General features: G+C 48.9%; 1 protein-coding gene across 1 annotated transcript in view; it reads right to left on the bottom strand.

Annotated features, from left to right (window-relative positions):
* Positions 1-26,651, bottom strand: part of LOC125435069 (FXYD domain-containing ion transport regulator 7-like) — a 31,154-nt gene that overhangs the window by 956 nt on the left and 3,547 nt on the right. Inside the window, exons 2-5 of the mRNA XM_048501087.1 lie at positions 4,576-4,608; positions 4,252-4,326; positions 756-789; positions 605-639 (exon numbers count right to left, since the gene is read on the bottom strand). Coding sequence (XP_048357044.1) covers positions 605-639; positions 756-789; positions 4,252-4,326; positions 4,576-4,608 — 177 coding nt within the window. The remainder of the gene's footprint in view (positions 1-604; positions 640-755; positions 790-4,251; positions 4,327-4,575; positions 4,609-26,651) is intronic.

Below are 26,651 nucleotides of genomic sequence, written 5' to 3' on the forward strand. Positions count from 1 at the left end.
GTAAAGAAGTCTCAGCCTCCCACTCTTCGCAAGAGGGGATGGGGGAGAATAGACATTCTGGTCCACACATGCAGCCCCTCTCCCATCAACAAGAAATTTTGCCAGGCGAAAGACTTATTTTGGAGCAAGTGGGAGAGGGGGGAGTAGTTAAGGTGGGTCATGGTAGGGTTGCCAACCTCCAGGTGAGGCCTGGAGATCTCCTTGAATGACAATTGGCTCCCAGGTGACATTTCAGGAGACAGTGGCTACTTTGGCAGGCGCACTCGATGGCATCATGCCTGGCTGTCATTCTTCCCTTACCCAAACACTGCCCTCCCCAGACTCCGCCCCCAAATTCCCAGGAATTTCCCAGCTTGCAGTTGGCAACTCTAGAGCCAGAGACATAGAATGGGTCAGGGCTGTCCCCACCCCGCTCCCAGTATAGAGACACACAGGCTATGGCAGGGGTGGCCAACCTATGGCACTCCAGATGTTCATGGACCTCGTGGATAGGGGCTGATGGGAATTGTAGTCCATGAACATCTGGAGTGCCATAGGTTGGCCACCCCTGGGCTATGGTATCCCCTGCCCTGTACCGCCCTCCCTCTTGACCCACATCACTTACTGGAGGTCTTGCCTGCTTCCCTGGGGTCTGAAAGGCTGTAGAAGGGGAGACACAGAAAGGGCACGGGTGAATCAGAGGAGGGAGGCAGGAGGACCACAGCATCTAGGGTGGGAGGGGCGAGTGAAGGAGGACCAGATAGGGGAATGCTTACCTGGGGTCCGATTTTTTGCACTTGCATTTCTTACCTGCCAAGAGAGAAAGGAGTGAAAAGGGGATAGAGGCAGGTCACAGAGTGGGCCGATGGGGTGTAAGAGAGAGAAAGAGATGGGACTACAATCCAGAGGGTAAAGTTGGTTTACAGGGAAGAGGTAAGACCTCTGACATTTCTCTTGAAGCGCCCTTTGATAGGTTTTCCTTCAAGTTCCGTGCATTCTCAGGTAGTCGGGCCCCATCTTCATTTGTATTCATGCAGTGAGCCGGCGTGGTGTAGTGGTTAGAGTGCTGGGCTAGGATCTGGGAGACCCGAGTTTGAATCCCCATTCTGCCGTGAAAGCTCGATGGGCGGCCTTGTGTTCTCTCAGTCTAAACTTCCTCACAGGGTTGTTTTGAGAGGAGATGGTAGGAGAGCGGCATGACATCAGCTGCTCTGGATCTCCATGGGGAAGACAGGTGGGGTGTCAATAAAACAGGTAGATGGGTCTGTGTTCAGATGGGGGAAAGGGGTTTGAAGGACAGGGTCTGGTAGAAAATGACAGAGCACCTTGGAGAGAGGTTGGGGCTCCATGGTAGAACATGAACTTGGCATTCAGAAGGTCAAAGGTCCAGTCCCCACCACCTCCAGCCAAAAAGGACCACGCAGTTCATGATGTGAAAGACCTCTCTTTTCCTAGGTGCAAAACAACACCTAGGTCAGAAGGTCAAAGGTCCAGTCCCCACCATCTCCAGTCCAAAAAGGACCACGCAGTTCATGATGTGAAAGACCTCTCTTTTCCTAGGACCATGGAGAGCGACTACCAGACAGTCTAAGTAGGCAATACTGACTTTGAACGGCCAAGGGTCTGGTTCCATGGAAGAAGAAGAAGAAGAAGAAGAAGAAGAAGAAGGAGGAGGAGGAGGAGGAGGAGGAGGAGGAGGAGGAGGAGGAGGAGGAGGAGGAGAAGGAGGAGAAGGAGGAGGAGGAGGAGGAGGAGGAGGAGGAGGAGGAAAAGGAGAAGGAGAAGAAAAGGAGCTCAAGCGGCAGAGCGGGGAATCAAACCCGGTTCCTTCAGATTAGAATGCACCTGCTCTTAACCACTACGCCCTAGGCATCTCCATTTGTTCACTGGGGAGCATTTTAGGAAATAATCTGGCATCTGATCTACTTGTGGCAGTTCTGGATCTTTTAGTGATGTGGCCTGGAAAGCACCGCATGTGCACATCCACCTCTTTTCCCAAGAAAGTATACCCTTAACCTCTTCTGGTCAAGTATCTTCCAGGAAACCATGGGTATTTCTTGGAAGATTAGAGCCAGTGTGGTGTAGGGGTTAAGAGCAGGGGGATTCTAAGCTGGAGAACCTTGTTTGATGCCCCACTCCTCCACCTGAGTGGCGGAGGCTTATCTGGTGAACCAGATGTGTTTCCGCACTCCTACATTCCTGCTGCGTGACCTAGATCTAGTCACTGTTCTTCGAAACTCTCTCAGCCCCACCTACCTCACAAGGTGTCTATTGTGGGGAGAGGAAGGGAAAGGAGCTTGTCAGCCACCTTGAGTCTCCTTACAGGAGAGAAAGGTGGGATATAAATCCAAACTCCTCTTCTTCTTATCTTCCTCAGGAAGATAAAAAATGGAAGAAAAGGCCTTATCTCAGTTCTTCTTCCTTCCTTCCTTGCTTCCTTCCTTCCTTGTTTTGTGCCATCAAGTCACATTTGACTCATGGTGACCCCTGGTGGGGTTTTCCAGGCAAGGGACATTCAGACCCTGTTATTCCTAGGAGGTTGCCCATCCAAATAGTAACCAGGGCTGACCCTGTTTAGCTTCTGAGATCTGACTAGATAAACCTAGCCTGGGGCTATCCAGGTCAGGGCCTGTTTAACTTGACCTTTGCCAAACTTCCCCTGAGTAATATGACTATAAGGTGTGATCCCAAAATGAAGCCTGTGGTGGAACAGGTCTGTTCTACCTCTTACCCTCTTCCAGGGGTCCCCAGTTCCTCCTGGAGGGGTTTATCTATCTCTTGCTCTTGGGTAACCATCACCTGATCATTGAAGGAATTGCTCGTTGGGAGGTTTAGGGCCCGCTAGCTTCCTTTCCAACTCTGAGGCCGTGCCTCTGTGTCTCCTGCTCTCTTACTCCTGGGCACCACGGGGACGATTTACTGCCTGGAGGAATACTTGCTTACCAACTGCCAGCCTTCCTCGTCCTGCATCTCCTTTTTAAATAGCATGTCCAAGATGGTGTTTTTAAGGTGGAGCAGCCAGGGCATGTGTCTTGGACGCCACAAAGGGTGGTTCCCTAGACTGCCTGGTCCCTCCCCATTCCTGCCGAGAACTCTGCTCTGTCCCAGATGGGTCCAACTTTAAGCTGTGGGCTCCACTTCTGAGATCCACGTGGACTTCAGAGGAGGAGCCCTTCATTTAAAGCTTGACCTGGTCAGGCTGAGCCCAGGAGGGAACTACAGGCTTAGCCTGGCCGGTCCAGCTTTATACTTCTGGCCTGGTCTAAAAAACACCACCTCCCAAGTCATGTAGACGTCTGAGGTGAAGCTAGCACTATAAAGACAGAACTGGCAGGGCCAAACCTCCAGTACATTGCCAGGCTCACCTGTCCAGGTCCAGCTTTAAACTGTAGGTTTGGGGCCTGCAATTTATAGCTGGCTCCAGCCAAGTTAGGCCCAGCATCAAACTGTGGAAGTGGTCTGGCCAGGTCCAGCTTGACACGGCTGGTTCCAACCCCAACGCTGAGAAAGCAATATAAAGCTGGACCCAGTCAGACCAAGCCCACCATTGGACGTTGTGCTTTGCTTGGTCTGGCCAGGTCCACTTTTAAACTGTGTGCTCTACCTCCAAAGTTTGGAGTCAGAGCGTGCAATTCAAAAGTGGACCCAACCAAGTGGGGATGGGGGTGTGGGAGAGAGGGATTTTCAGTGCTTGCCCTAGGTGCTGTTTTCCACAGATAGGCCCCTGCTTGGAGGATGGTGTGAGAGCCAAGCAGGACGAGAAAAAAAAACACACACATCTAGGAGAAAAAGGCACACATCTATTAGGTCCCTCCTGGTCGACGATCCTGCTCGTCGGAGGATCGCCTGCTGGAGATCCCTGGCCCACAGAAGATCCAGCTGGCCTCTACAAGGGCCAGGGCCTTTACAGTCTTGGCCCCTACCTGGTGGAACAGGCTCCCTAAAGAGATCCGGGCCCTGTGAAACCTTCAGAGCTTCCGCAGGGCCTGTAAAACGGCCCTGTTCCACCAGGCTTTTGGCCAGCTGGGTTAGCCATCGGACCCTTGTACCACCGTGGCCTCCCGTGGGTGAGGAGGGGGATGGAAGGGTATAAGTCGCCTTGGATATTTGTATAAGTTGTTATACTGAGAATTTTAAACTGGTTTTATTGATTTTATTGGAATTATTGGAATCTGATGTACACCGCCCTGAGTCCTTTTGGGGAGGGTGGTATAAAAGCATAGTGAATGAATGAATGAATGAATGAATGAATGAATGAATGAATGGACTCACTCAATGCTATCACAATGCCCAGCACGAACATGCAGATCGCTAAGACCATCCCAACTGTACGCAGTGTGTCGTAGTCTGCAGAGGAGAAATGAAGGATGCTCAGAAAGGGAGATACTCACAGCCAGCCCAACACCCAAATCCAAACACACACCCCCAACCCCCCCCCCAATTATCCTATGTGGGTCTCCCCACCCTCGAGTCACCCAGCCTCAACCGCTTCTGCTTCGTCCTCTCAATCAAAGGGGTGAGGCCGCCTCCACCTTGTGAGTTGAAGGCCCATTCCCCTCCCAGCAGCCCTGCCAATGCTTCTCCACCGTCACTCACCATAGGTAAATGGGTCCATCTCGCTGCTGGAATCTAGGGAGAAAGCAGAGAGTCAGGGTGACCGAGCTAACCTATTGGGGAGCGTCTCTTGTGCCGAGCCCAGGTCATGTCTGGCGAGGTTCACTGCAAAACTGCAGCACCGCACAGCTCTTGGATGCATTTGGGGATTCCTAATCATGCTTGGTTCGAAAAGCAAGTCTGGAAAAATGTAAACAGGGTTTAGTGCCACTCATAGAAACAATCCCTTCCAAATGGTGGTGCTTGACATACACGGGTGGCCAGGAGTTGACTTGAAGACAATTTCTTGGAACTTGGAAAGGTAAGAGGCGGGGAGGGTGAGAGACCGTCACTGGACCTCCTCTACTGTTTCTTCACCAGTTCTTCCACTCGGTTCTTCTGCCTGGCTTTTGGTGGGGGACAGACAGGGCGGGATGAGGGCATTTTGTCATCCCAAGCAATATTTACTCTTTCCAGTGGGCTTTGGCGGTTAAGAGTGGCAAACTCTAATCTGATGAACCAGGTTTGTTTTCCCTGCTCTTCTACGTGAGCTGGGCGACCATGGGCTAGTCATGGGCTGATTCCACACTGGCAACACTAGTGGGTTAAATGAACCTGTGTTACCTGTGCTGCTGTTTGCACGGCAGGTGTAAGGGCCAGCTGGAATTGCCAGTGGCATGGTTTGCATGGGGAACATGGTGTTTCCCTGCAAACCATACAGCCGAGAATCCCCCCGGATCCACCCATGAATCCCCTCACCCAAGAATCCACCCCAAGAATCCATCCCAGCCTGAGAATCCTCTCACCTGAAAATCCCACACCCACTTACCTGCACAACGTGGCAGCTGCCTGTTAGAGAATCCACTCTAATGGCAGCCGCCTGGGGAACTCACCATAATGGTGAATGGAAAGTAGTGGTAACAGAACACTTCCTGCTTGCCCTAGTTCGCACAGGCAAGCAGGAAGCATCTGAAACCCGGGCTGAAGGCGCTAATTTGGCGACTTTCTTTTAACCGTGGTTCAGGCAAATATAACGGGTTAGAAGTGTTTGGGGCGGGGAGTTATATGGGAACTTCTCCCCTATAACGCTTTTTAAAAGGGCCCGAACCTGTTATATTTCGCCTGTGCAAAATCACTCCCAGAACGCCCTCAGCCCCGTCTACCTCACAAGTTGTCTGTTACGAGGAGAGGAAGAGAAAGAGTTTGTGAGACACTTTGAGGCTCCTTAAAGGTTGAGAAAAGTGGGTATAAAAACCAACTCTTATTCTTCCCTCTCGGGCAAAGCCCACGGGCCTAGTCTTGGACCTGGCTGTCAGCTTTGAAGGGTCAGATGGGAATGCCACTCCCCTTTCGCGATGCTTTCCTTTATGCCACTTTATGCATAAGCATAAGCATTTTATTGTCATTGTGCACGCATAACGAAATTTACAGCAGCATTCCTCGATGCACACAAATTCAGACTCATACCCCATCCTCACTTTCCCCTTCCTCCACCCATCCCTACACAGCCCCAAACACATCAACACGAAGCCACGGAGTTCAGCATAGCCACAGCTCTATAGAGTAGAAGCTGTCTCTAAGCCTCTTTGTCCTAGTTTTGATAGACCTGCATCGTCTGCCGGATGGTAACAGTTCGAAAAGAGAGTGTGCTGGATGAGACGGGACTCTCAGAATATTTTGGGCTTTCTTTAGGCTTCGGGAATTATAGAGTTCTCCCAAGGAGGGGAGAGGGCAGCCAATAATCCTCTGTGCAGTAGTGATCACCCTTTGGAGCGCCTTCCTATCTGCCACTGTGCAACTGGAGAACCATACACAGATGCAGTAGGTTAAGACACAGTAGGTTAAGATCACAGTAGGACAGAATCTGCCAGCTTTGAACAGTCTGGGCATGATCTCCATGCTGACCCCTAGCTACCATGGCATGGATCCTACCTTATCCTACCACTTGCTTGAACAAAGTTTGAAGCCTTCTTCCAGTCTAAGGGTCCTTCCCCCAATTTCAATAACTCCTCCATTGAAGGAAGAGCTGCTTAAGCCGGAGGAAGGCTGTCCAGCCCAGAAGAGATCTTCTTGAAGGATGGTTGGAACCGCTGCCCTGTCAAAGCTGCTATATTTGTTAGACTCCTCATGCAGGGACCTGTCTTTCAGATAAGACATTTCTGAACTGAATGCAGATGGTCAGCGTTGCTGAGGTGGACAACTGGTAATGCTGAGTTGCAGCTGACACACCCCGGAAGGGATGGCATTGTATGCCCCAGGGTTTAAATCATCCTCATCACCATGATACCAGGTGTGAAGGCTGGTTTAGAGACAGGCAACCCAGCCAGCTCTCTGGAGGGTGCTGGACTTAGCGTGTGCCGACCACAGGTTGCTTACTCCGCTATCCACCCGATAGGACAAATATTAAAAACACCTTCACTGGTAAAAAGCTGGCAATGCTGGCATGATATGGCATTAATCATTCTTAATTTGCAAGAAAATTCACATCATTTCATAAGCGCTGTGCAAGCTGGTGTACCTCGTGCCATAAAAAAAAAATACTGATCATAAAATTGAAAGCATTAAATCCCACATTTAGCACAATGTTCATGGACCGTCTTACGTGACAAGCGTAAATTGTGCCTGTAAATCACACATGGAAGTCATGAGATGGGTTACAAAAGCAATAAAAGGAATTATTCAAGAGATGGAGGGGGAGGAAAATGCTGTGTGTTACCTTACGTGACTTTCTACTATGGGAACGGCCTCATCATAAACAAAAGGTTTTATTTATTTAGACACCATCACAGTATCTACAAAGATATAGTTCACTTTTTACGTGTCCCTCTCTAAGGCCCTTTCCCCACTTACCTTAAGCCCTGTGCTACTCTTCTCAAGTAGCGCAGGGTTCCCCGGCACTCCCCACTACAGGGGCGGCGACAACGCAGCCGCCCCGACGCTGATGCTCTCGCGCCCCCTCTGCACGCGGCATCCCTGGCGCTCCTCGAAACGGCGCCTTTTGATGACCCCACGCAGAGCGCGGGGTCGTGGGGATGCCTGGGTGCGCGCCAGAGATGCCGCGTGCTGAGAGTAGCGCGCAGCAAAGGGCAGCAACGGTAAGTGGGGAAACGTCCTAAGTAAGGTTCCAGATGGCCTGGTCCAGCCTACAAGCTAGCTGCTCTTATTCAGAACCATGAGTGATTTTGCACAGGCGAAATATAACAGGTTAAGAGGTGTGAAAAAAGTGTTATGGGGGAGAGGTCCCCAAACTCATTCCCCAAACGCTTCTATTCCATTTTATTTTTCTGAACCTGGGTTAATTGAAAGTCGCTAAATTAGTGACTTTTCCCCTTTAACCCGGGTCTCCCTTGCTTCCTGTTTGCCTGTGCAAACTACGGCAAACAGGAAGTGTTCTATTCCCCCCCTTCCATCCGCCATTATGGTGGATTCTGCAGGCAGCCGCCATTAGAGTGGATTCTCTAGGCGGTTGCCATTTTGTGCCAATATGTTTGTGGGCAGGATTCTCGAGTTGGGGGATTCTCATGGGGGGGGGGATTCTCGGATGTGTGTTGCACAGGAAAACAAAGTGTTTTCTGTACAAAACATGCCGGGCTCCCAGCGATCCTGGACGGCCCCAGCGCCTGCTGTGTGAATGGCAAAATGGGAAACTTGGGTTCATTCAACCTGTTTGTGTTACCTTTGCAGAAAGGGCCTGTCTATATCTCTGGGTGCGCCAATGGTTAAAGGTATTGCCTTCCTTGGTGGTCTCCCATCCAAGAACTAACCAGGACCGATCTAGCTTAGTTTCTGAGCTCTGATGAGATCAGGGTAGACTGGGCCACACAGTCAAGGCCCGTCCTGTGCTAGGGAGACTAAACCAGGGACTGGAACAAATCCACCTGTCACTTGCTTCAGGTGAAGTTCACAGGCTAGAGATCTGGCAACTGAAGAAAGCCAGCAGGAGGCATAAGTATAATAGGGGGTCCTTGTATAGAAGTCCATTTCATTTGCATCAAAAGCAGACAGCGAAGACGGTACATCCATTTCCGTCGTGCTTGAGATTACAAGAGGGTCCTCTACAATACTTAAAAATATTTATACACTGCCGTTTTCATCAAAACAATCCACCAAATAGTTTACGTCAATTAGTCGGCCAACGCGCAATTAAACTTCCTCTCACGGAGATAAAGAAAGAAAGGAACGGGCTTAGAGATAAAAGCCAGGATAGAACATCAGGGGATAAAAGCCGTTCAATTGCCACTTCAAAAGCTGCAGGCGAACGCAACATGGGAAGAGAGCAAGTAAGAGCAATTTCTTTCTTTTTCAAGCACGTCAGGAGGAAGACAATGAGCTTGTCCCTGAGGTTCGATCAGCGAAGACATATCCCTGACACATTCATCTTAGGTTCCTCTGAGATTCACTGACATTGTCATCTGCCACGGTGTCACAATGATTAGGAAAGAAGGTCAATAGCGGCAAAAGTCCCTTATCAAAGGGAGTGTTTTTGAGCTTCAAAACGGCTCTGAGAAGTGTTTGAGGCAGAGGCTGAGTGAGGGGAAACTGTGCCCTGCGTGCGCCCTGTGCCTCTCTTGCGGTGCCGGCCTTGTAACCGGAATTGCCCTCCATGGCCTACTACGCCTCCACTGCAGTTTCTATTCGGGGCATAGCGCCCCCTTGCTGCGTGGTCGCTATGCCACTGTTTCAGGGTATAGGACAGTGGTGGCGAACTTATGGCACGCGTGCCAGAGGTGGCACTCAGAGCCCTCTCTATGTGCACACACGCACAGAGTTCATCATGTGGGGTGGTGGAAAATGACCCCCCCACACACACACATATAGGCTGGCCTGGGCCACTGGGCACGACCCATTCAAAGTGTTGCATGGTTGCTTCACCAAGCTTACTCCCGAGTAACGTGTGCCTCAGAGCCAACCAGTTTTTCTAAACTAAAACCTCAGTGTTCAGGTTAAATTGCCGTGTTGGCACTTTGCGATAAACAAGTGGGTTTTGGGTTGCAATTTGGGCACTCGGTCTCGAAAAGGTTCGCCATCACTAGTATAGGATAACAGGACAACCCAATCCAACTGGCCACTACATTTACTAGGAGACTTTGGACTGGTCATTATCTCTGATAGTTTACCTCACAGACAAGGACAGAAGGACAAGGGCAGAAAGCGTGCTCATATGCTCACACCCTACCCTGCTTCTTTAGAGAATAGTTAAGACACATCCAAACTGTCCTAGAACTGACATTGACTTGGCAGGAAAACTAGGGTGGAGATAGCAAACCGTAGATCTTTTTTTTGGGGGGAGGGGGGTTCCAGGTCTGAACATAGGCTGGGTATGAGGGGCCCTAACAATAAAGTGTGGGGCTATTGCTGGTGGTTATCCTATTTGGCTATTGCTGGTGGATTTCCCCAGCCTGGATTCCATACTGCTGATCTCTACTCCTAACAACTGATCTTCCTTCCCTTCTCTATGAGTAGTCCTACCACCTTACCCCAATTGAACTTGCTTTTTCTTTTCTCTCTCCCACACGATTATGCCGTTCTTGCTCAACCCTTAAATGCCTTTCTCCTACTACTCAGTTCAGCAAGTTGGCCTTAAAACACAGAATGCCGGCAGGGGCTTGAAAATGCTCTCAATATTTGAGTCCCTCTGGACTAGTGACCTCCTTTCCGCTCTCGCAGACAGCAGCATATGCCGGCAATATGAGGAGCAGCAGTGGCACAGTGGTTAAGAGCAGGTGCATTCTAATCTGGAGGAACCGGGTTTGATTCCCAGCTCTGCCGCTTGAGCTGTGGAGGCTTATCTGGGGAATTTAGATTAGCCTGTGCACTCTGGCACACGCCAGCTGGGTGACCTTGGGCCAGCCACAGTTCTTTGGCGCTCTCTCAGCCCCACCCACCTCACAGGGTGTTTGTTGTGAGGGGGGAAGGGAAAGGAGATTGTAAACCCCTTTGCATCTCCTACAGGAGACAAGGTGGGGGGGGGGGGGAGAGATAAATCCAAACTATTCTTCTTCTTCCTGACAATCACCAGTAGAGGCAATATTTGGGACCCAAATACTGGTAATTTTAAGTTGTTTGTGGAATCAGTGGATGAAGATTCTTGAGGTCAAATGCGGTGTAGTAGTTAAGAGTGTTGGATTAAGGTCTCAGAGACCCAGGTCCGTGTCCCCACTCCACGATGGAAACTTGCTAGGTAACCCTGGACCTGCCACACTCTCAGCCATACCTGCTTTACAGAGTTGTGAGGATAAAATGGAAGACAACGTATGCTGCTTTGCATCTTCGAGGCAAGATATAAATGAGTAAACAGCAGATATAAATGAATAGCCACATTTCTTTCCAGTATTCCTTTTATCCAACCATCAGACTTTTGTAGAAGACTGATCTAAAGTGCTGTCAATTCGTAAAGCCTTGTGGGTAAACTAGACAGAAAAGCAGCTCCCTTCCCTTTGAGTGTATACATGAGTTAGTAAACTATTAGTAGTAAACTACTCAGTTAGTAAACTATTAGTTAATAAACTATGAGTTAGCAATAACCTAAGGTGGTTTACAAAACTATACTGCCTCACCTTGGCAGAACGTTCGTGAATAAAAACAAAACAAAACTTCCCTACAAGTTAAAATAAAGTTTCTTTTCAACATCTAGTTTGCTCCCTCTTGTGCTAGTTTTCTACTTGGAGGAAACCTGTATGCAGAAGATAGTACGTTTATTATTACAGCCTTTAGGCCAGCCAATAATTTAAAGTCAGAATATATTTAAGGACATAGCATTCAATTTGTACAAAAATCCAAAATATAAAATCCAATATAAGATTTATTCATTAATAACATTAAAAAAATTGACTTCAGATATTATTACAATCATCATCACATCATGCAGGTCTCTGTCTTATATAATAACCTATGCTTGCTATATACCAGTATACAAAATTTGACTACCTTCTGTGATGTAGAGGAAGCACAATCTCCTAATAGCAATCTTACAAAGTTTGTGTCTGAATTATCTCTAATTGAGTATGTATGACGAGTTAACAGTGCTTGGATTAAAAGCTCTTTCGCCTTTATGTAACTTACAGCGCAATAAGATGTGTGACATCGAGACCACTTCCCCTGTGCCATACCCACAGGTTCTCCTGTGGCATGGAATGTTTTGAACTCATCCCATCAGAATAGCTGATGGGAAGGCTTCAAAGAGAGCTCTTGAAAAGGCCCATCGGCTTCTTGCCAAAGTTATATCAGATAGATAAGGTGCAGCTGAGATACCTATCCGTGATTTTAATGGTCTGTATAAAGCAGTTAACAGGGGGGAAATCTATTTGCATCTCAATGTCACTAAGGCGTTGACAAACCATGTCCATTGCTCCACGGTTATCTAGCTCCAAAAGTTGCATAAGATCGAGGCCACACTGTCTAAGTTTTAATGCTATCTTTTCTAGCCATCCAGGATAAGGTGCCGCTGCCAGCCATGAAGGCACTAATCCCTGGGGATGGGAAAGCACTTTGAGCCAATATTTAACGGTTAGTCTCCAAAATATTGTCTCAACTTTGGCAATCCCTGCTTCTTGCCTTAGTACCAAGTTGGCTGTACATTTGGGTGTGTTAAACAGGGATCTGAGAAAGGTCGATAAGACTCTCTCCAATGGCACAAAATCCAAAATCATTGCCAGCGGAGCACCGTAGGTCAATTGAGCTAGGGCCTTGGCTTCAAACAGTCTAACTGCACTTGGGATAAATCCGCACCCTTGTGAGTAAAAAAAACCCTTAAGATTGCCTGCGAGCTCCTTTGAGCCGACTGAATAACTGATTGTACGTGGGCAATAGGCAGTGGTGGGATTTAAATAATTTAACAACCGGTTCCAGTGGTGGTATTCCTATAATTCAACAACTGGTTGTTTACCAGCACCATTTTAACAACCGGTTCTGCCGAAGTGGTGCGAACCGGCTGAATCCCACCACTGGCTGCGGGTTTCCCATTGTATCGGTACACCACACCTAAATATTCGAAGCACTTTGTTTGCTCTATCTGGTGCCCTTGCAGCTGCCATTTTGGTCTCTTAAATTTAGCATTGAAGTGCACTATCTTAGGATTTAGCATATGAAGTGCCCTCACTGCTGGCGGCGACCCCTTATCCTGGATGGCTAGAAAAGATAATATTAAAACTTAGACAGTGTGGGGTGCTGTGTGGTTTCCGGGCTGTATGGCCGTGTTCTAGCAGCATTCTCTCCTGACGTTTCACCTGCATCTGTGGCTGGCATCTTCAAAGGATCCTCTGAAGATGCCAGCCACAGATGCAGGTGAAACGTCAGGAGAGAATGCTGCTAGAACACGGCCATACAGCCCAGAAACCACACAGCACCCCAGTGATTCTGGCCGTGAAAGCCTTCAACAATACATTAGACAGTGTGGTCTCAATCCTATGCAACTTTTGGAGCTAGATGACCGCGGAGCAACAGAGCGGTTTGTCAACACCTTTCTTTCTTTCTTTCTTTCTTTCTTTCTTTCTTTCTTTCTTTCTTTCTTTCTTTCTTTCTTTCTTTCTTTCTTTCTTTCTTTCTTTCTTTCTTTCTTTCTTTCTTTCTTTCTTTCTTTCTTTCTTTCTTTCTCAGTCTTATAGACCGCCCAACCCCCGGAGGGCTCTGGGCGGTGAACAACATAGAATAACAGTTACATACTAGACTGTAAATAATTTAAGTTAAAATGCAGCAATTAAGAACGATTAATAACAGCAATAACGATTAATGACATTGAGATGCAAATAGATTTCCCCCTGTTACCCACTTTATACAGACCATTGAAATCATGGATAGTCTTCGCATGCAGAAGAATGTTCACGAATATACCTCCTCCAGTTAGGGTTTCCAACCTTCAAGTGGGGGCTGGAGGCCTCCCACAATTATAGCTGGTCTCCAGAAGATAGAGATCAGATCCCCTGGAGAAAATGGATATTCTGAAAGTTGGTCTGTATGGCATTATATCCTGCTGAAGTCCTTCCCCCCCCCCCCCCCCGACTCCTGCCTTCCCCAGGATCCATCTGTCTCCAGGAATATCCCAATGCATAGCTGACAACCATACCCCAGTCTTGTGGCCTGAAACTGCTCCCAATTCTAGCTGCTCATTCCCACTTCACTGTGCTGCAGGCCACACAGACAACCTCCGATGGGCCCGGGCTAGCCTGATCTCATCAGCTCTTGGAAGCTAAACAGGATCAGCACTGGTTAATATACATGCTGTGCAGAGGAAGGCAATGACAAACCACCTCTATTGGTCTGGTGCAGTAGTGGGATCCAAAAATTTTAGTAACAGGTTCCCATGGTGGTGGGCTTCAAATTGTGGCATAGTGCCAATGGGGCTGGGCGGGGCATGATGGGGCACGACGGGGGCGTGGCCGGGCATTCCTGGGCGGGGCTATGGCAAGGACGCAGCCGCTGCGCCGGTCCTTGGGAAGGAAACGAATGCACACAGGCGCAGGCTGCCACACACGCCTCCTGCTAGACTGCTTCAAGTTCTGATCGCTACTGCTGAGAGGAGGGGTGTAACTAAGGTGAAAATCACGTGGCAAAATCACCAATTAGTAACCCCCTCTCGGCACACACAAATAATTAGTAACCTACTCTTGGGAACCTGTGAGAACCTGCTGGATCCCACCTCTGGTCTGGCGGCTTGAAAACCCCTAAAGGGCCAGCATAAGTCAGCTGCCTCTTGAAGGCACTTGACACATGCATGTAACTTCCCATTACTCTGGCATTGAAGAAGAAGAGTTTGGATTTATATCCCCCCTTTCTCTCCTGTAAGGAGACTCAAAGGGGCTTACAAACTCTTTACCCTTCCCCCCTCACAACAAACACCCTGTGAGGTAGGTGAGGCTGAGAGAGCTCTGGAGAACTGTGACTAGCCCAAGGTCACCCTGCTGGCGTGTGTGGGAGTGCTCAGGCTAATCTGAATTCCCCAGGTAAGCCTCCACAGCTCAAGCGGCAGAGCTGGGAATCAAACCCGGTTCCTCCAGATTAGAATGCACCTGCTCTTAACCAACTACGCCACTGCTGCTCTCATTGGCAATTTTCTCCCTGCTGATTCTTCCTCCTGGGCCCTGGGCCCCCATCTCCCCTGCCTGTCTGCTCAATTGTTCCTGCAGTCATAGCACCCGGGGCGGAGCCTCAGCTGTTTTATGGATGAGCTGGCGTCGCTCCGGACGTCTCTTCCCAGCAAACAGGCAGCGTGTCACTCTTGTGAATTTCTTGTCTGCCAGTAAGCACTGGCCTATTGACACTGTTTTGCTAAAAGGGAACCTGGAAGACAGCAAGGGATTTGACACGCCAGAATATTCTTCCATGGTTGTGCCTGCCACCCCCTCCCCTCCACAAGATGGGGCCTTTATGGGGCAGGGAATCTCAGAGGTTCCTTTTGAGATAGAAAAGATCTGAGCTCGGTGATTTGTTTCTTTAAATGTAATCACAGCGCACTAGGCAGTGGGCATGTGTGTGTGTGTGTGTCTGATGGACCAGGAGTAATGGGGTGGGTGGGGTTATCCTATCTTTCTGCGTGAGAAGATGATTATGGGGTTTGAGCACCTTTCCTATGAGGCTGAAGAGATTAAAGAGTCTGGGATTTCCTAGGTTACAAAAAAGAGGGGTGTGTGTGTAACTTGGTAGAGGTTTATAAAGTTCATGCAACGGGTGGAGAAAGAGGGTAGAGAGAAGTCCCCCCCCCCTCTCTCAATCTTAAGTTTTGAGGGATATGTGTGTGTATGTGTGTGGAAGCACGTGATTGGTGCAGTTGATGCAGAGCAAATTCAAGGCAGATGAAAGGAAATACTTCTTCCCTCAATGACTAAGTGTATTGTGGGATTTGCTGCGAGTGGATATAGTCGGGGCCAGGAGCACAGATGGCTTCAAAGGGGAACGAGACACATCTGGGGAGGATGAACGGGGACGCCACTTCCCCCTCCTCCATTTTAGCCTCACAACAACCCTGTGAGGATGGTGAGATTGAGATTGTGTGACTGCCCCAGTGTCACCTTCTGTGGATTCGACCCCGGCTCTCCCAGATCCAACCCTAATCGTTATACCATGCTGGCTGTCACTGAAATGCTACACGTTTTCTTGAAGCTAGAGAAGGTTTTAACCCCACCCCCTTCCACACTTGCAGAACAAGCGGATTGGTTCAAACTCAGCCCTGTCTCACTGGCAGACCTGCAGAGACCTCCCTCCGTGGTCGTGGCCCCACCAGCCATGTTCCCACTCGGACGCTTTCCCACATATGGAATAATGTACTTTCAATCCGCTTTCGATGCATTTCAGTTGAGGAGGGCAAGCAGATTTTGCCCAGTAAAATCCAGTTTGCAAAGTGTCTTGTGCAGTGTTGTGGAAATGCTTAGTAAAGGAAAAGTTCCTCTGTGTTTTGGTCCTGCAAACCAGGGCACCCCATTTACCCATCTTTTAGTCGGTGCCCTGTCTGGTCATCAAATGGGTCTCCATAATTATCCCATCCCATCTAGCCCTGTTCACATTTACATTGAAAGCAGGTACACCTGCATGTGATCTGTCCACTCCAGTTTCTAAGAAAGAGCCAACGCACATTCACTTAGGAGACGAAGCCAGCGAGCCATACCTGAATGAATGTGAGGTTTCAGTCTCACGTTCAGGTGTATATGCAGAGGTGGGATCCAACCAGTTCTCACCAGTTCTCTAGAAGTGGTTACTAATTTTTTCTGAGTGCCGAGAAGGGGTTACTAAAGCAACCTCCCTGCCCAATAGGGACTGGAGGTGCGTGAGTGCGGCGGCGCCACTGTTTGAATCCCACCACCATCGGAACCTGTTATTAACATTTTTGGATCCCACCTCTGTGTATATGTGTTGAATGTAACCTGCAAATTACTCAAAGAATGTACAAAAGCACAATCGAAAGGGCGGTTGTGCATAAATTGGACATGCGCTCGCTGTCACACGTGAAGAGGGTTTCTTCCCTGCGGTGTGGAGGTAAAGAGAGGTCTCCCGACAGATTGCTTGATGCAGGATCGAGGGCGTTCGCTGCTGTAGCTGCAGCAGCAGCAGCAGCGAAAAGACTGCGGATGAATAATGCACACTCCAATGCAGGGACTGGGAGTTGCCATGGAGACAGGCCACTGCATAGCCGAGCGCAGTGTGTGAATTGGCTGCCAGGGCTTAGAGGGGGCAGCTGAGGAGACAGGGACGGTTGGGGAGTCTCGCGGCTGGCTTGCGGCCAACCATCTGCAGGAGGCTTTTCCGAGATTCGGTCCAGCTGCCACCACCTCAGACATTGCCGGTGTTGCTCAGTTTGCCGTAGGGATGCCAGCCTCCAGGTGGGACCTGGAGATCCCCAGGAATTGCACCTCATCTGCAGACTACAGGTCTCCTGGAGAAAATGGATGCTTTGGAGGGTGGGCTCTAGGGGATTGTGCCCCACTGGGGTCCCTGTCCTCGCCAGGCTCCATCCACAAATTTCCAGGAGTTTCTCTGACCTGGATCTCAGTGGCGTAGGAGGTTAAGAGCTCGTGTATCTAATCTGGAGGAACCGGGTTTGATTCCCAGCTCTGCCGCCTGAGCTGTGGAGGCTTATCTGGGGAATTCAGATTAGCCTGTGCACTCCCACACATGCCAGCTGGGTGACCTTGGGATAGTCACAGCTTCTTGGAGCTCTCTCAGCCCCACCTACCTCACAAGGTGTTTGTTGTGAGAGGGGAAGGGCCAGGAGATTGTAAGCCCCTTTGAGTCTCCTGCAGGAGAGAAAGGGGGGATATAAATCCAAAATCTTCTTCTTTCTTCTTCTTCTTTACTGGTGCCCAGTCCAGTCCAGAACCTTTAATAGGCATATAATCAAGAAAACCTTTACTGGTGGCTAGGGGGAATCTGGCATCCCTAGTTTGCAAGCCGAGGGGGTCGGTCTCCCCAAGTATCTATCAGTACCCCCCAATCCTCCCTGTGTCTGCTCCCTGAGTATCCTTTGGGACGCTCCTGTTTTCCTGCATCCTTTCCGGGAAGCAGTAGGCCGGACGTTGGATGAGATGGATGAATCCCTGCGGGTCCGTTTCTCCTGCCCTGAGTTTGCAGGATTCTGAGACGGTTCTGGAAGCCAGCCAAAGAAACACCCTGCAGACGGGCGAGAGCCCTGCCTGGGTTGCAGTCGCAGAGATGGAGGAAAGCGATAAAAAAGGAGAGTCATTTCCCAGAGCTGCCTCTTAGCTTGGAAAAAAAGCATTTCCCCGCCACGGTCTGGCCAAGGCACTCCCCCCCTTCCCCGCTACCTCTTTCTCCCCCGCTTCCCCATCGAGTCCCTGTGCCAAAGCAGTTGGCCAGGTGCTGCCGCTCCTCTGCAGTGCTGCTCGGGCCTGGCTCAGAGATCTTGTGAATGTGCTGACCCTGTGGGGAGTCTGGGAGGGGTGGGAAGGAATGGCTCCAAGCCAGACCCTCAGGAGTCCTTGAAGGCCAGACTTGAGGTCACGGAGAGATATGCATCTCAGAGGCAGGAACTCAGGATTTGATGGCGAATTTGTCACAAAACAAGGGATCCTTTGAACGAGGCCACATTGGAGCCCTGCTCCTTTGATCCCAGAGCGGAAATTAAAAAGTCACAGTGTCTTTCTCTCCTCAGCCCTCTTGGCATAGCGGTTAGCGTCCAGCTAAGCTCTGGGTTCAAGTTCCTACTCGGTCATAGACAGTTTCAGAGTGTCCTTTCTGGATGCCAACACCAGATTGGGAAATACCTGCTGATTTTAGGGGCGGACCCTGTGGAGGGCGAGGTTTGGGCAGGGGAGAGAGTTCAGTGGGGTATAATGCCACAGATCCCACCTTTCTAAGGGACCATTTTCTCCAGGTGAGCTGATCTCTGTCCCTTGGAGATCACTTGGGATATCAGGAGATCTGCAACCACCACTTGTAATATTATTCTAAGGAGACGTTGCATCCTATGTTTGCTTTGTACGTACCACTTGCCTGAAGAATTGACAGTCTGTATTCAGTGATTAAAATAGCTTATTTATGTTCAATATACAGTACTAACTTTGAGCCTCTTGGGGCCGATTATTTAGTTTTCACTACCGTGTTTCCCCGAATATAAGACAGTGCCTTATATTAATTTTTGCTCCCAAAGATGCGCTATGTCTTATTTTCAGGGGATGTCTTATATTTCTGTATTCTGTTCGTCAGGCATGCTTCCAAACAAAAACTTTGCTATGTTTTACCTTTGGGGGGATGCCTTATATTTTGCACTTCAGCAAAACCTCTACTACGTCTTATTTTCCGGGGATGTCTTATATTCGGGGAAACAGGGTACCACGCCGAGACAATGTTGTATTTAAGATTATAAGGTTTTCTTAGTTTTGTTACTGTATTGCCTTGTATGTGTGGGGTTTTTTTTTTTTGCAATGCCAATCAAAGGTATTTAGAACCCTGGCGACCTGGAGGGAAAGACATTGCACTCTGTTAGCCGAACCCACCTCGCAGGGTTGTTGTGATGGTAAATTGAAGGAGGGGAGAAAATGTTGCTAAACTGCTTCAAGATGTCATAGGGGAGAAAGGGGAAGTTTAAATATTCAAGTAATTGAATAAGTGCACCTGGCTGTCATGCACTGTTTATGCTGGGGGGAGATGGTTCCTGCCAGATTATCACTTTGAGCATGCCTGTACTGCCAGGGTCAACCAGTCCAAAACAATATGGTTCCCCCCCACCCCAATCTATGGCATTAAAGGTTTGTGAGAATGCTGAGAATTCTTTATTAGAAGGTCCTGTATAGGCGTATTGGGGGGCAATGGCACCTGGGGACAACACCTGCTCCAGGCCTCCCCCCCTACTTGGGGGTGGGCTCAGGGGGAGGGGCGGCTTGGACAGGCACCGAAGTGGCAGCAGGTCGGCAGCACCCTCAAGCCTCACCCCTGAGGGCCTGGGGAGGGAAGGATGCGGCTCAGATGGGCACCTTGGCAGCAGGTCTGCTCTGTCTGTAGGCACCTCCCCCGTGCCGACCCAGCTCTTCTGAGTTGGGTTGGCATGGGGGAGGAGAGGGGTGGGGGACGATTTTGCAGCCCCCCCACCATTGCACCCAGGGTAGTTTGACCCGACCTATCCCCGTGTGTGGTCTGCCACTGACGTCTTGTGAACTACAGCTCCCAGGATTAATTGACCAATAGCTATGTCAATTTCAACATCAATGTAAATGTAGAATTCATATTCTGCCCAGCCTCCTACTTCAGTGTTGAAAAATTAATATACTGTGTATATGGATAAACTGATTAATTGAGTTCAGATTGGGAGGGGGGGATTTCTCCCAATTTGAACTTGCTTAGAAGAATGTTATTTTCCTAATCCTAGCTCCCTACCCCTACCACATACCCAGTTATAAACACTGGCACCACCACCCCTACTCACTTTTTACCACCCTATTTTTGTCTACATCTATGTTACCCTCCTAGAGAGGAGTCCGGCCGTTCCCCCCCTTTTGGGGAGGCTTTTTAATAAATTGGGTTATGGGACGCCTGTTATTATTGTATTGACCGCTGTTTTAATGGATTGTAATGGAGTTTAGTAAATGTAATCATTGTTTATGTGGTCACTTGTTGTGATCTCTTGTTATAAATTGTATATGCGTTGACTTTGTTGTGCACCGCCCAGAGCCCCTTGGGGATGGGGCGGTATACAATTCTAAACAATCAATCAATCAATCAATCAATCAATCAATCAATAAGTTGTTTTTTCAAGGTGAAAAGATTTTTTTTAAAAAGGTATTGCATTGAACTGGGATCTTTCCCATGTTAAAATTTATCACCCAGGCAAAGTGGATTACGAATCTCCCTAAAATTCGGACGATGCTTCGTTAGCAAGTTTCACATGAAGTTGTCTTTTTAAAATGGAGTTGGCCAAAGAAAGAAGCTGGTGGTGTTGGCCAGCAACTCGCTTCGAGACACTTCAATTTCTCCATCTGCAAATGGGGAATACTAATTTGCAGGGTTGCTGTAAAACTCAATGAGGTAAGGATCATACAATAGGAGAAGAGATATTGCATTTTGATGAGCGACATTACTCAGCGCAAGCCCGGTTCTCTAGCTTCACGGATGTGCCAGCAAAAACCCTTTGACAGAGGACGTTTGTCATGCTCGCTTTCGACAACTGTGTACCTTCCAGAGAGGACAAGCACCCTGCAGGTGAGGCAATACCTATGGGAAGATCCTGCAGTGTTAGCATAGCAGGATGCGCACTTCCGGATGGCACAAAGCTCTTTCACAGGCAGAGTGAAGCACTCTGTCGCACTGTAGGTCACATGCTGGTACGCTCACAAGTCCCGTCGAGTAAGCAATGCCTTAGTTTCGTGGGAACATTTTGGAAAGCCCCGAAGGATCACCACGCATGAATCTCCAGAGAAGATAAACCACAACCGGGGCTCATGAATATGCATTCCTCTAGCACCCCACAGATGTAACACTTCTCAGGTTCTCGGATGGCAAAAATAGCGATGGAAATTATAGAAGAAGGCAGAGATTGGCTACAGGCCTGCAGACCGATCTTCACCAAAGCTTAACGCACATTCCTTAAGCGCTTCCTGTTCTTTGGACTACTGAAGAGTGAGAAACATGCTCAGTATCCATTGAAACGTACAGATTCCCTTCCCATTCCAATGAATATTTACATATCCAGAAGTCATCCTAATGCAAATTAATATCAGTTGCAAGAGAACCGAGTTCTGGAGCAGTAGTGTGGAGAGTCAGTTTGGTGTAATGGGTGGACGAGCATTCAGGAGACTTGTGTTCGAATCCCCCTACTTTCATGAAGATCACTGGGTGGCCTCGGGCCAATCACAGTCACCCAGCCTAATCTACCCCACAGAGTTGTTGTGAAGATGAAGGAGAGCAGTGCATGCCAGTCAGAGTTCCTAGAAGGAATGGCTGATGGAAAGTACAGTCAAGTTACAGCTGACTTATAGCAACCCTGTAGGGTTTTCGCCAGAGTGTTCAGAGATGGTTTGCCATTCTCTAACCAGGGCCAATCTTGCTTAGCTTCCAAGATCTGATGAGGCTGGAGTAGTGAAATCAGGGCAATGAAGAATGTTCCAGGCAGATAATAAATCCATACAAATTAATCTGTATTTTTTTAAAGTTGTGAACACTCCAGAAGTGTTCTACATCCCAGTATATATATTCACAGTATCTTTGCACATGCAGACACATTCATGCTCTCCTAGTTTGCCTGACTGAATTTGCCCTCTGTGGGTGTCTCCTTCCAGTGGTCAAGACGAATGGGCTTCCCCAATTTTCTTCAAGTCCCTTCCAAAATGCACCAGGAAAAGATCTATAACGCGCTGGAAAAAGCTCGTCTGATAATAGGTAGCAACTGTGCTCTTAGGATCCACATATCAGTTCTGTTCACATGTTACACTGAACGCATGTTTGTAAGAAAGAGTTAACCTATATTCCCTTTACAAATGAAACCTGGGGCAGATTTCTGGACTGATCAGCATGTGGTTAGAGTTCCATATACCTTTTTCAGCATAAAGGTGACACCAGGTTTGAGAATTCATCTGTCATTTCCTGGACTGTCTTTGTTCTAGAATGCTCTGTTTGGGTCCTTGTTCCTACCTGTCCCCAAGACACTAGGACCCAAGCGGACCATTCTAGAACAAACACGGTCCAGGAAATGGCGGATGAATCCTCAAATCTGGCGTCACCTTTACCCTAAAAAATGTATAGGATCTGGAAGACCAAAGTTTGATTCCCCACTCTTGCCGTGGAAGTTCACTGGGGGGCCCTGGCCAGTCACATACCCTCACCTAACAATCCACCTCACAGGGTTGTGGTGAGGATAAAATGGAGGATAGGAGAATGACGTAAGCCACTTGGAGGTCTTATTGGGGAGAGAGGCAGGGTATAAATAAAACAGCAGCTTTGGGAATCAATAAAAGTGTGATTTCAGTCTCACATTCAGCTGCACATGGGTTGAATGTAACATGAGAATTACTCAACCCAGGGGCGTCATGCCCATTGGGCAAGGTGGGCAGCTGCCCATGGCATCACATTGTGGGGGGCACCAAAAATGCAGGGTTCGTTTTTGGGTATTTTTAGTGGTTTTCCGTTTTTGGCCTACAGGGGCGCAGTTTTTAGGCTAGTGGCACCAAAATTTCAGCGTATCATCAGGAGACTGTCCTTATGCTACTCCCCAAGTTTGGTGCAGTTTGGTTCGGGGGGGGGGGCAAAGAAGAAGAAGAAGAAGAAGAAGAAGAAGAAGAAGAAGAAGAAGAAGAAGAAGAAGAAGAAGAGAAGGAGGAGGAGGAGGAGGAGGAGGAGAGTTTGGATTTATACCTCCTCCTTTCTCTCCTGTAAGGAGACTCAAAGGGCCTTACAATCTCCTTGCCCTTCTCCCCTCACAACAAATACCCTGTGAGGTGGGTGGGGCTGAGAGAGCTCGGAAAAACTGTGATTAGCCCAAGGTCACCCAGCTGGCATGTGCTGGTGTGCACAGGCTAATCTCATTCCCCAGATAAGCCTCCACAGCTCAAGTGGCAGAGCGGGGAATCACACCCGGATCTCCAGATTAGAGTGCACCTGCTCTTCACCGCTACGCCACTGCTGCTCTCACTTGTGAACAGGGATGAAGATGTCCCCAGGCGATGCTCACCCAGATTTCCTTTGGGCCTAAGTGTTTGTTGGGAAGGGGGATTTCACACATTCCATTTCTACAGCTCTACGGCTGAACCGCTTCTAGCGTTCACTTCAGAGTGTCAAGCGTGGATGCAACCAATGCTTGACTCATCTAAAAACACTTGCTAGGGAATCGTAACCATCCGATTGGATGGGCTGACCAATCCAGGTTTGCCTCTGGGTAATGTGTGAAAACAACCTGCAGCTGGCTACGAGTTAAATGCCCAACCCTCTCCAGGAGGAATCACCTCCCCAGCCTGCGTGCGGAAAAGCACATCACCTTGGCCTAGAAAGCAGGGCTGCTGGATCATGCAGAGGAAAGGAAGAGCTACTAGCCACGGCATGCATGCATATGTAACCCCCATGCTCAGAATGGGTTGACCCAGAAAGGGGTGGAGACTCAGAGCAGCAAAAGGGCTGCAGAGCATTTTGAATGAGACAAGGCTACCAGACTCGGACCTTGGTTTCTATAAGCCCTTAATACCTTGTTAAGGTAACTGCAATATTGTTGAGAACTACTGGGAAGGTAGTTGTTTATTTTTGCTATGTTGTAAATGTTGGAGTTTATTGTTTCAGGGTTTCTTTTTATGTTTGTAATGAGTGAGAGTTCTCCTGGAAACCTTCATCATGTTGAATCCTGTTCATCAAGCCCTTGGAGTCTTCAGGAGCCAACCCACTTGCAAAGAAGAATTGGACTTGGCAGTATACTGTAAATATAAGGACTTAAAAATGCAACAGGACCTTGAAGTGTGACGTAAATGTTGATGTTTGATGTTATATGTTAAGAAAGTAAACATATTTGTTTAAATTTAGTTCTTTGCAACTCATCCCAAGTTCTGCCCCACAGAACCCACAGAAAGAGGTTACACATACACACAGATAGACTGTATCTCAGCTTCACAGCGTATGTCTTGCCCTGTGCTCACGCTGAGAAAGGGCTGGTTGAGAATTCCCCTGCCAGAGAAAACAGCACTACTTCTTTCTTAGCGTTCATTGACGCAAAGGTCACCGTTGCTCAACACGGAATACTCAGGTCTCACCTACGTGCACACTTTTGTTGAAATGTGTCTGGTTCCTTCCTACATTGTCCTTCCCATCACAAATGGCATCCCCTTGGGGACATGATAAACCCACCGGCTGCAGTTCAGTGTCACGACGACACAGTCGAATGCCCTGCCTTTAACACCCAAAGGTGGAGCTAGGAAGTTGGGGAAACGCCAGGGAATTATCTCCCGCCCCCACCCACACAGCTCTCGCTGAACCTGAGAAGCAAGCATGCCGCCAAGCACAGATTTCTTTCGCATACACCCACCCGAGACAAGACACACGCCCGGAAGAAAATGTCATTCACGCATCCACAAAAGAACAGATGGCCCAACACACACACACACAATTATGTGCTCGGCATGTGCACAAAGTATTAAATTTCACACACGTACACTCAGGCAACGAGTATCCATGTGAGCACCATCACATACCCAGGACATACACACCCAAGACAGCACCCCTCCCATACCCAGTGTCACACAAGATGCAGCCATCTACTTCTTGACACCAAATGAACAGACAATGGGGTTCAGAGGAGGACATGGCTCAGGGGATAGAGCAACTGCTTGGCCTGCAGAAGGCCCCAGGTTCAATCCTCGGCACCTCCAGTTAAAAAAAAAGGTGGGAGATGACGGGAAAGACTGCGACTCCTTCTGAGGCCCTGATTAAATGAGACATTAGAGGAGAGTCAAATGGGGAAGGCCCTAACCCAGTGGTTCTCAACCTGGGGGTCGGGGTCCCTTTGGGGGTCGAACAACCCTTTCACAGGGGTCGCCTAAGACTCTCTGCATCAGTGTTCTCCATCTGTAAAATGGATAAATGTTAGGGTTGGGGGTCACCACAACATGAGGAACTGTCTTAAAGGGTCACGGCATTAGGAAGGTTGAGAACCACTGCCCTAACCCAACTTGCATTGAACATGTGACCAGCATTCACCTTCAGTGGGTCTGGGAGAAATGGGATCCCCAGCACCCATGTGGTAAGAAACCCCTTGTTGTTCCTTGCCGGTCGCCCACTATGTTTTTGAAGAGCGGAAAGGGCCACTGGCGGGCAACCTTGCTGTCCCACTGCTGGTTTTGCACGTCTCCTGAGCAGATAGTGTAAGAGGAACATCCAACCCCCATAGTCTTTTTCGATCTGTAAAAACAGGCTGGATGAAAGGCAGGGAATGATAAAGCCTCTTCCACCACTGTACATCTATGGGAGCCCATTCCCTCCACCTGGGTTGCCAATCTCCAGGTAGGACCTGGAGATCTCCCACTGGTACAACTGATCTCCTGACAACCAACTTTGGTTCCCTAGGGAAAACATGCTTTTGGCTCATTCCGCACATGCAGAATAATGCACTTTCAAACTGCTTTCAGTGCTCTTTGAAGCTGTGCAGAATGGCAAAATCCACTTGCAAACAGTTGTGAAAGTGGTTTGAAAATGCATTATTTTGCATGTGCAGAAGGGGCCTTTGAGGATGGATTGTAGGGCATTATATCTTGCTGAGGGAGGCCCCTCCTGGCCCCAAATCCAACCCAGCCCAGGCTCCAGTCCCCAAACCTCCAGGTATTTCCCAACCCAGAGCTGGCAACCTTCCCCCAGGTCCCTTCCGCATATGCAGAATAATGCACTTTCAATCCACATTCAATGCACTTTGCAACTGTGCAGAATAGCAAAATCCCCTTGCGAACAATTGTGAAAGTGGATTGAAAGTGCATTATATTCTGCATGTGCGGCAGGGGGCCCATACACACATCACCATTTGGAGGGTCAGTACCAGTCACACATTATGCCCGTTTCACTGTAGAGACGCTGCCAGTCAGAGCAAGCAACACTGGCCTCAGTAGACCAATAGCCTAACTCAGTATCAAGCAGCTTTATGTGGCCTCGTTAAGGAGAAGGGCCATGGCTCCGTAGAAAAGCCTCTGTTTTGCATGGGGAAGGCATCTCCAGTTAAAAAGATCGGGCAGGGTGTGGTGTGATAGACCTTTCCTTGAGACCATGGGTTGCTGCTGCCCACCGGAGTCGACAGCACGGATGTACTGTCAAAGGCTTTCATGGCCAGAATCAACTGGCTGTTGTGGGTTTTCCAGCTATGTGGCCGTGGTCTCGCAGTAGACAATATTGACCTTGATGTACCCAGAATCTAATTCTGCATAAGTCAACTTTATGTGGTCTTCTTAAGGAGAAAGAGCATGGGAAAGCCTATGCATTGCAGGCGGAAGACCCCAAATTCCGTCCTCAGCATCTCCCAAAAAAAACAGATCAGGTAGACCGTAGAACAGTGGTGGCGAACCTATGGCATGGGTGCCAGAGGTGGCACTCAGAGCCCTCTCCGTGGGCACGCACAAACAGTCGCCCTCACCCTGCCCCCCCCCCCCACATCTAGGCTGGCCTGGGCCACTGGGCTCGATTAT

The sequence above is a fragment of the Sphaerodactylus townsendi genome, linkage group LG06, assembly GCF_021028975.2.
Source record: "Sphaerodactylus townsendi isolate TG3544 linkage group LG06, MPM_Stown_v2.3, whole genome shotgun sequence".
In the NCBI taxonomy this organism is placed as follows: domain Eukaryota; kingdom Metazoa; phylum Chordata; class Lepidosauria; order Squamata; family Sphaerodactylidae; genus Sphaerodactylus; species Sphaerodactylus townsendi.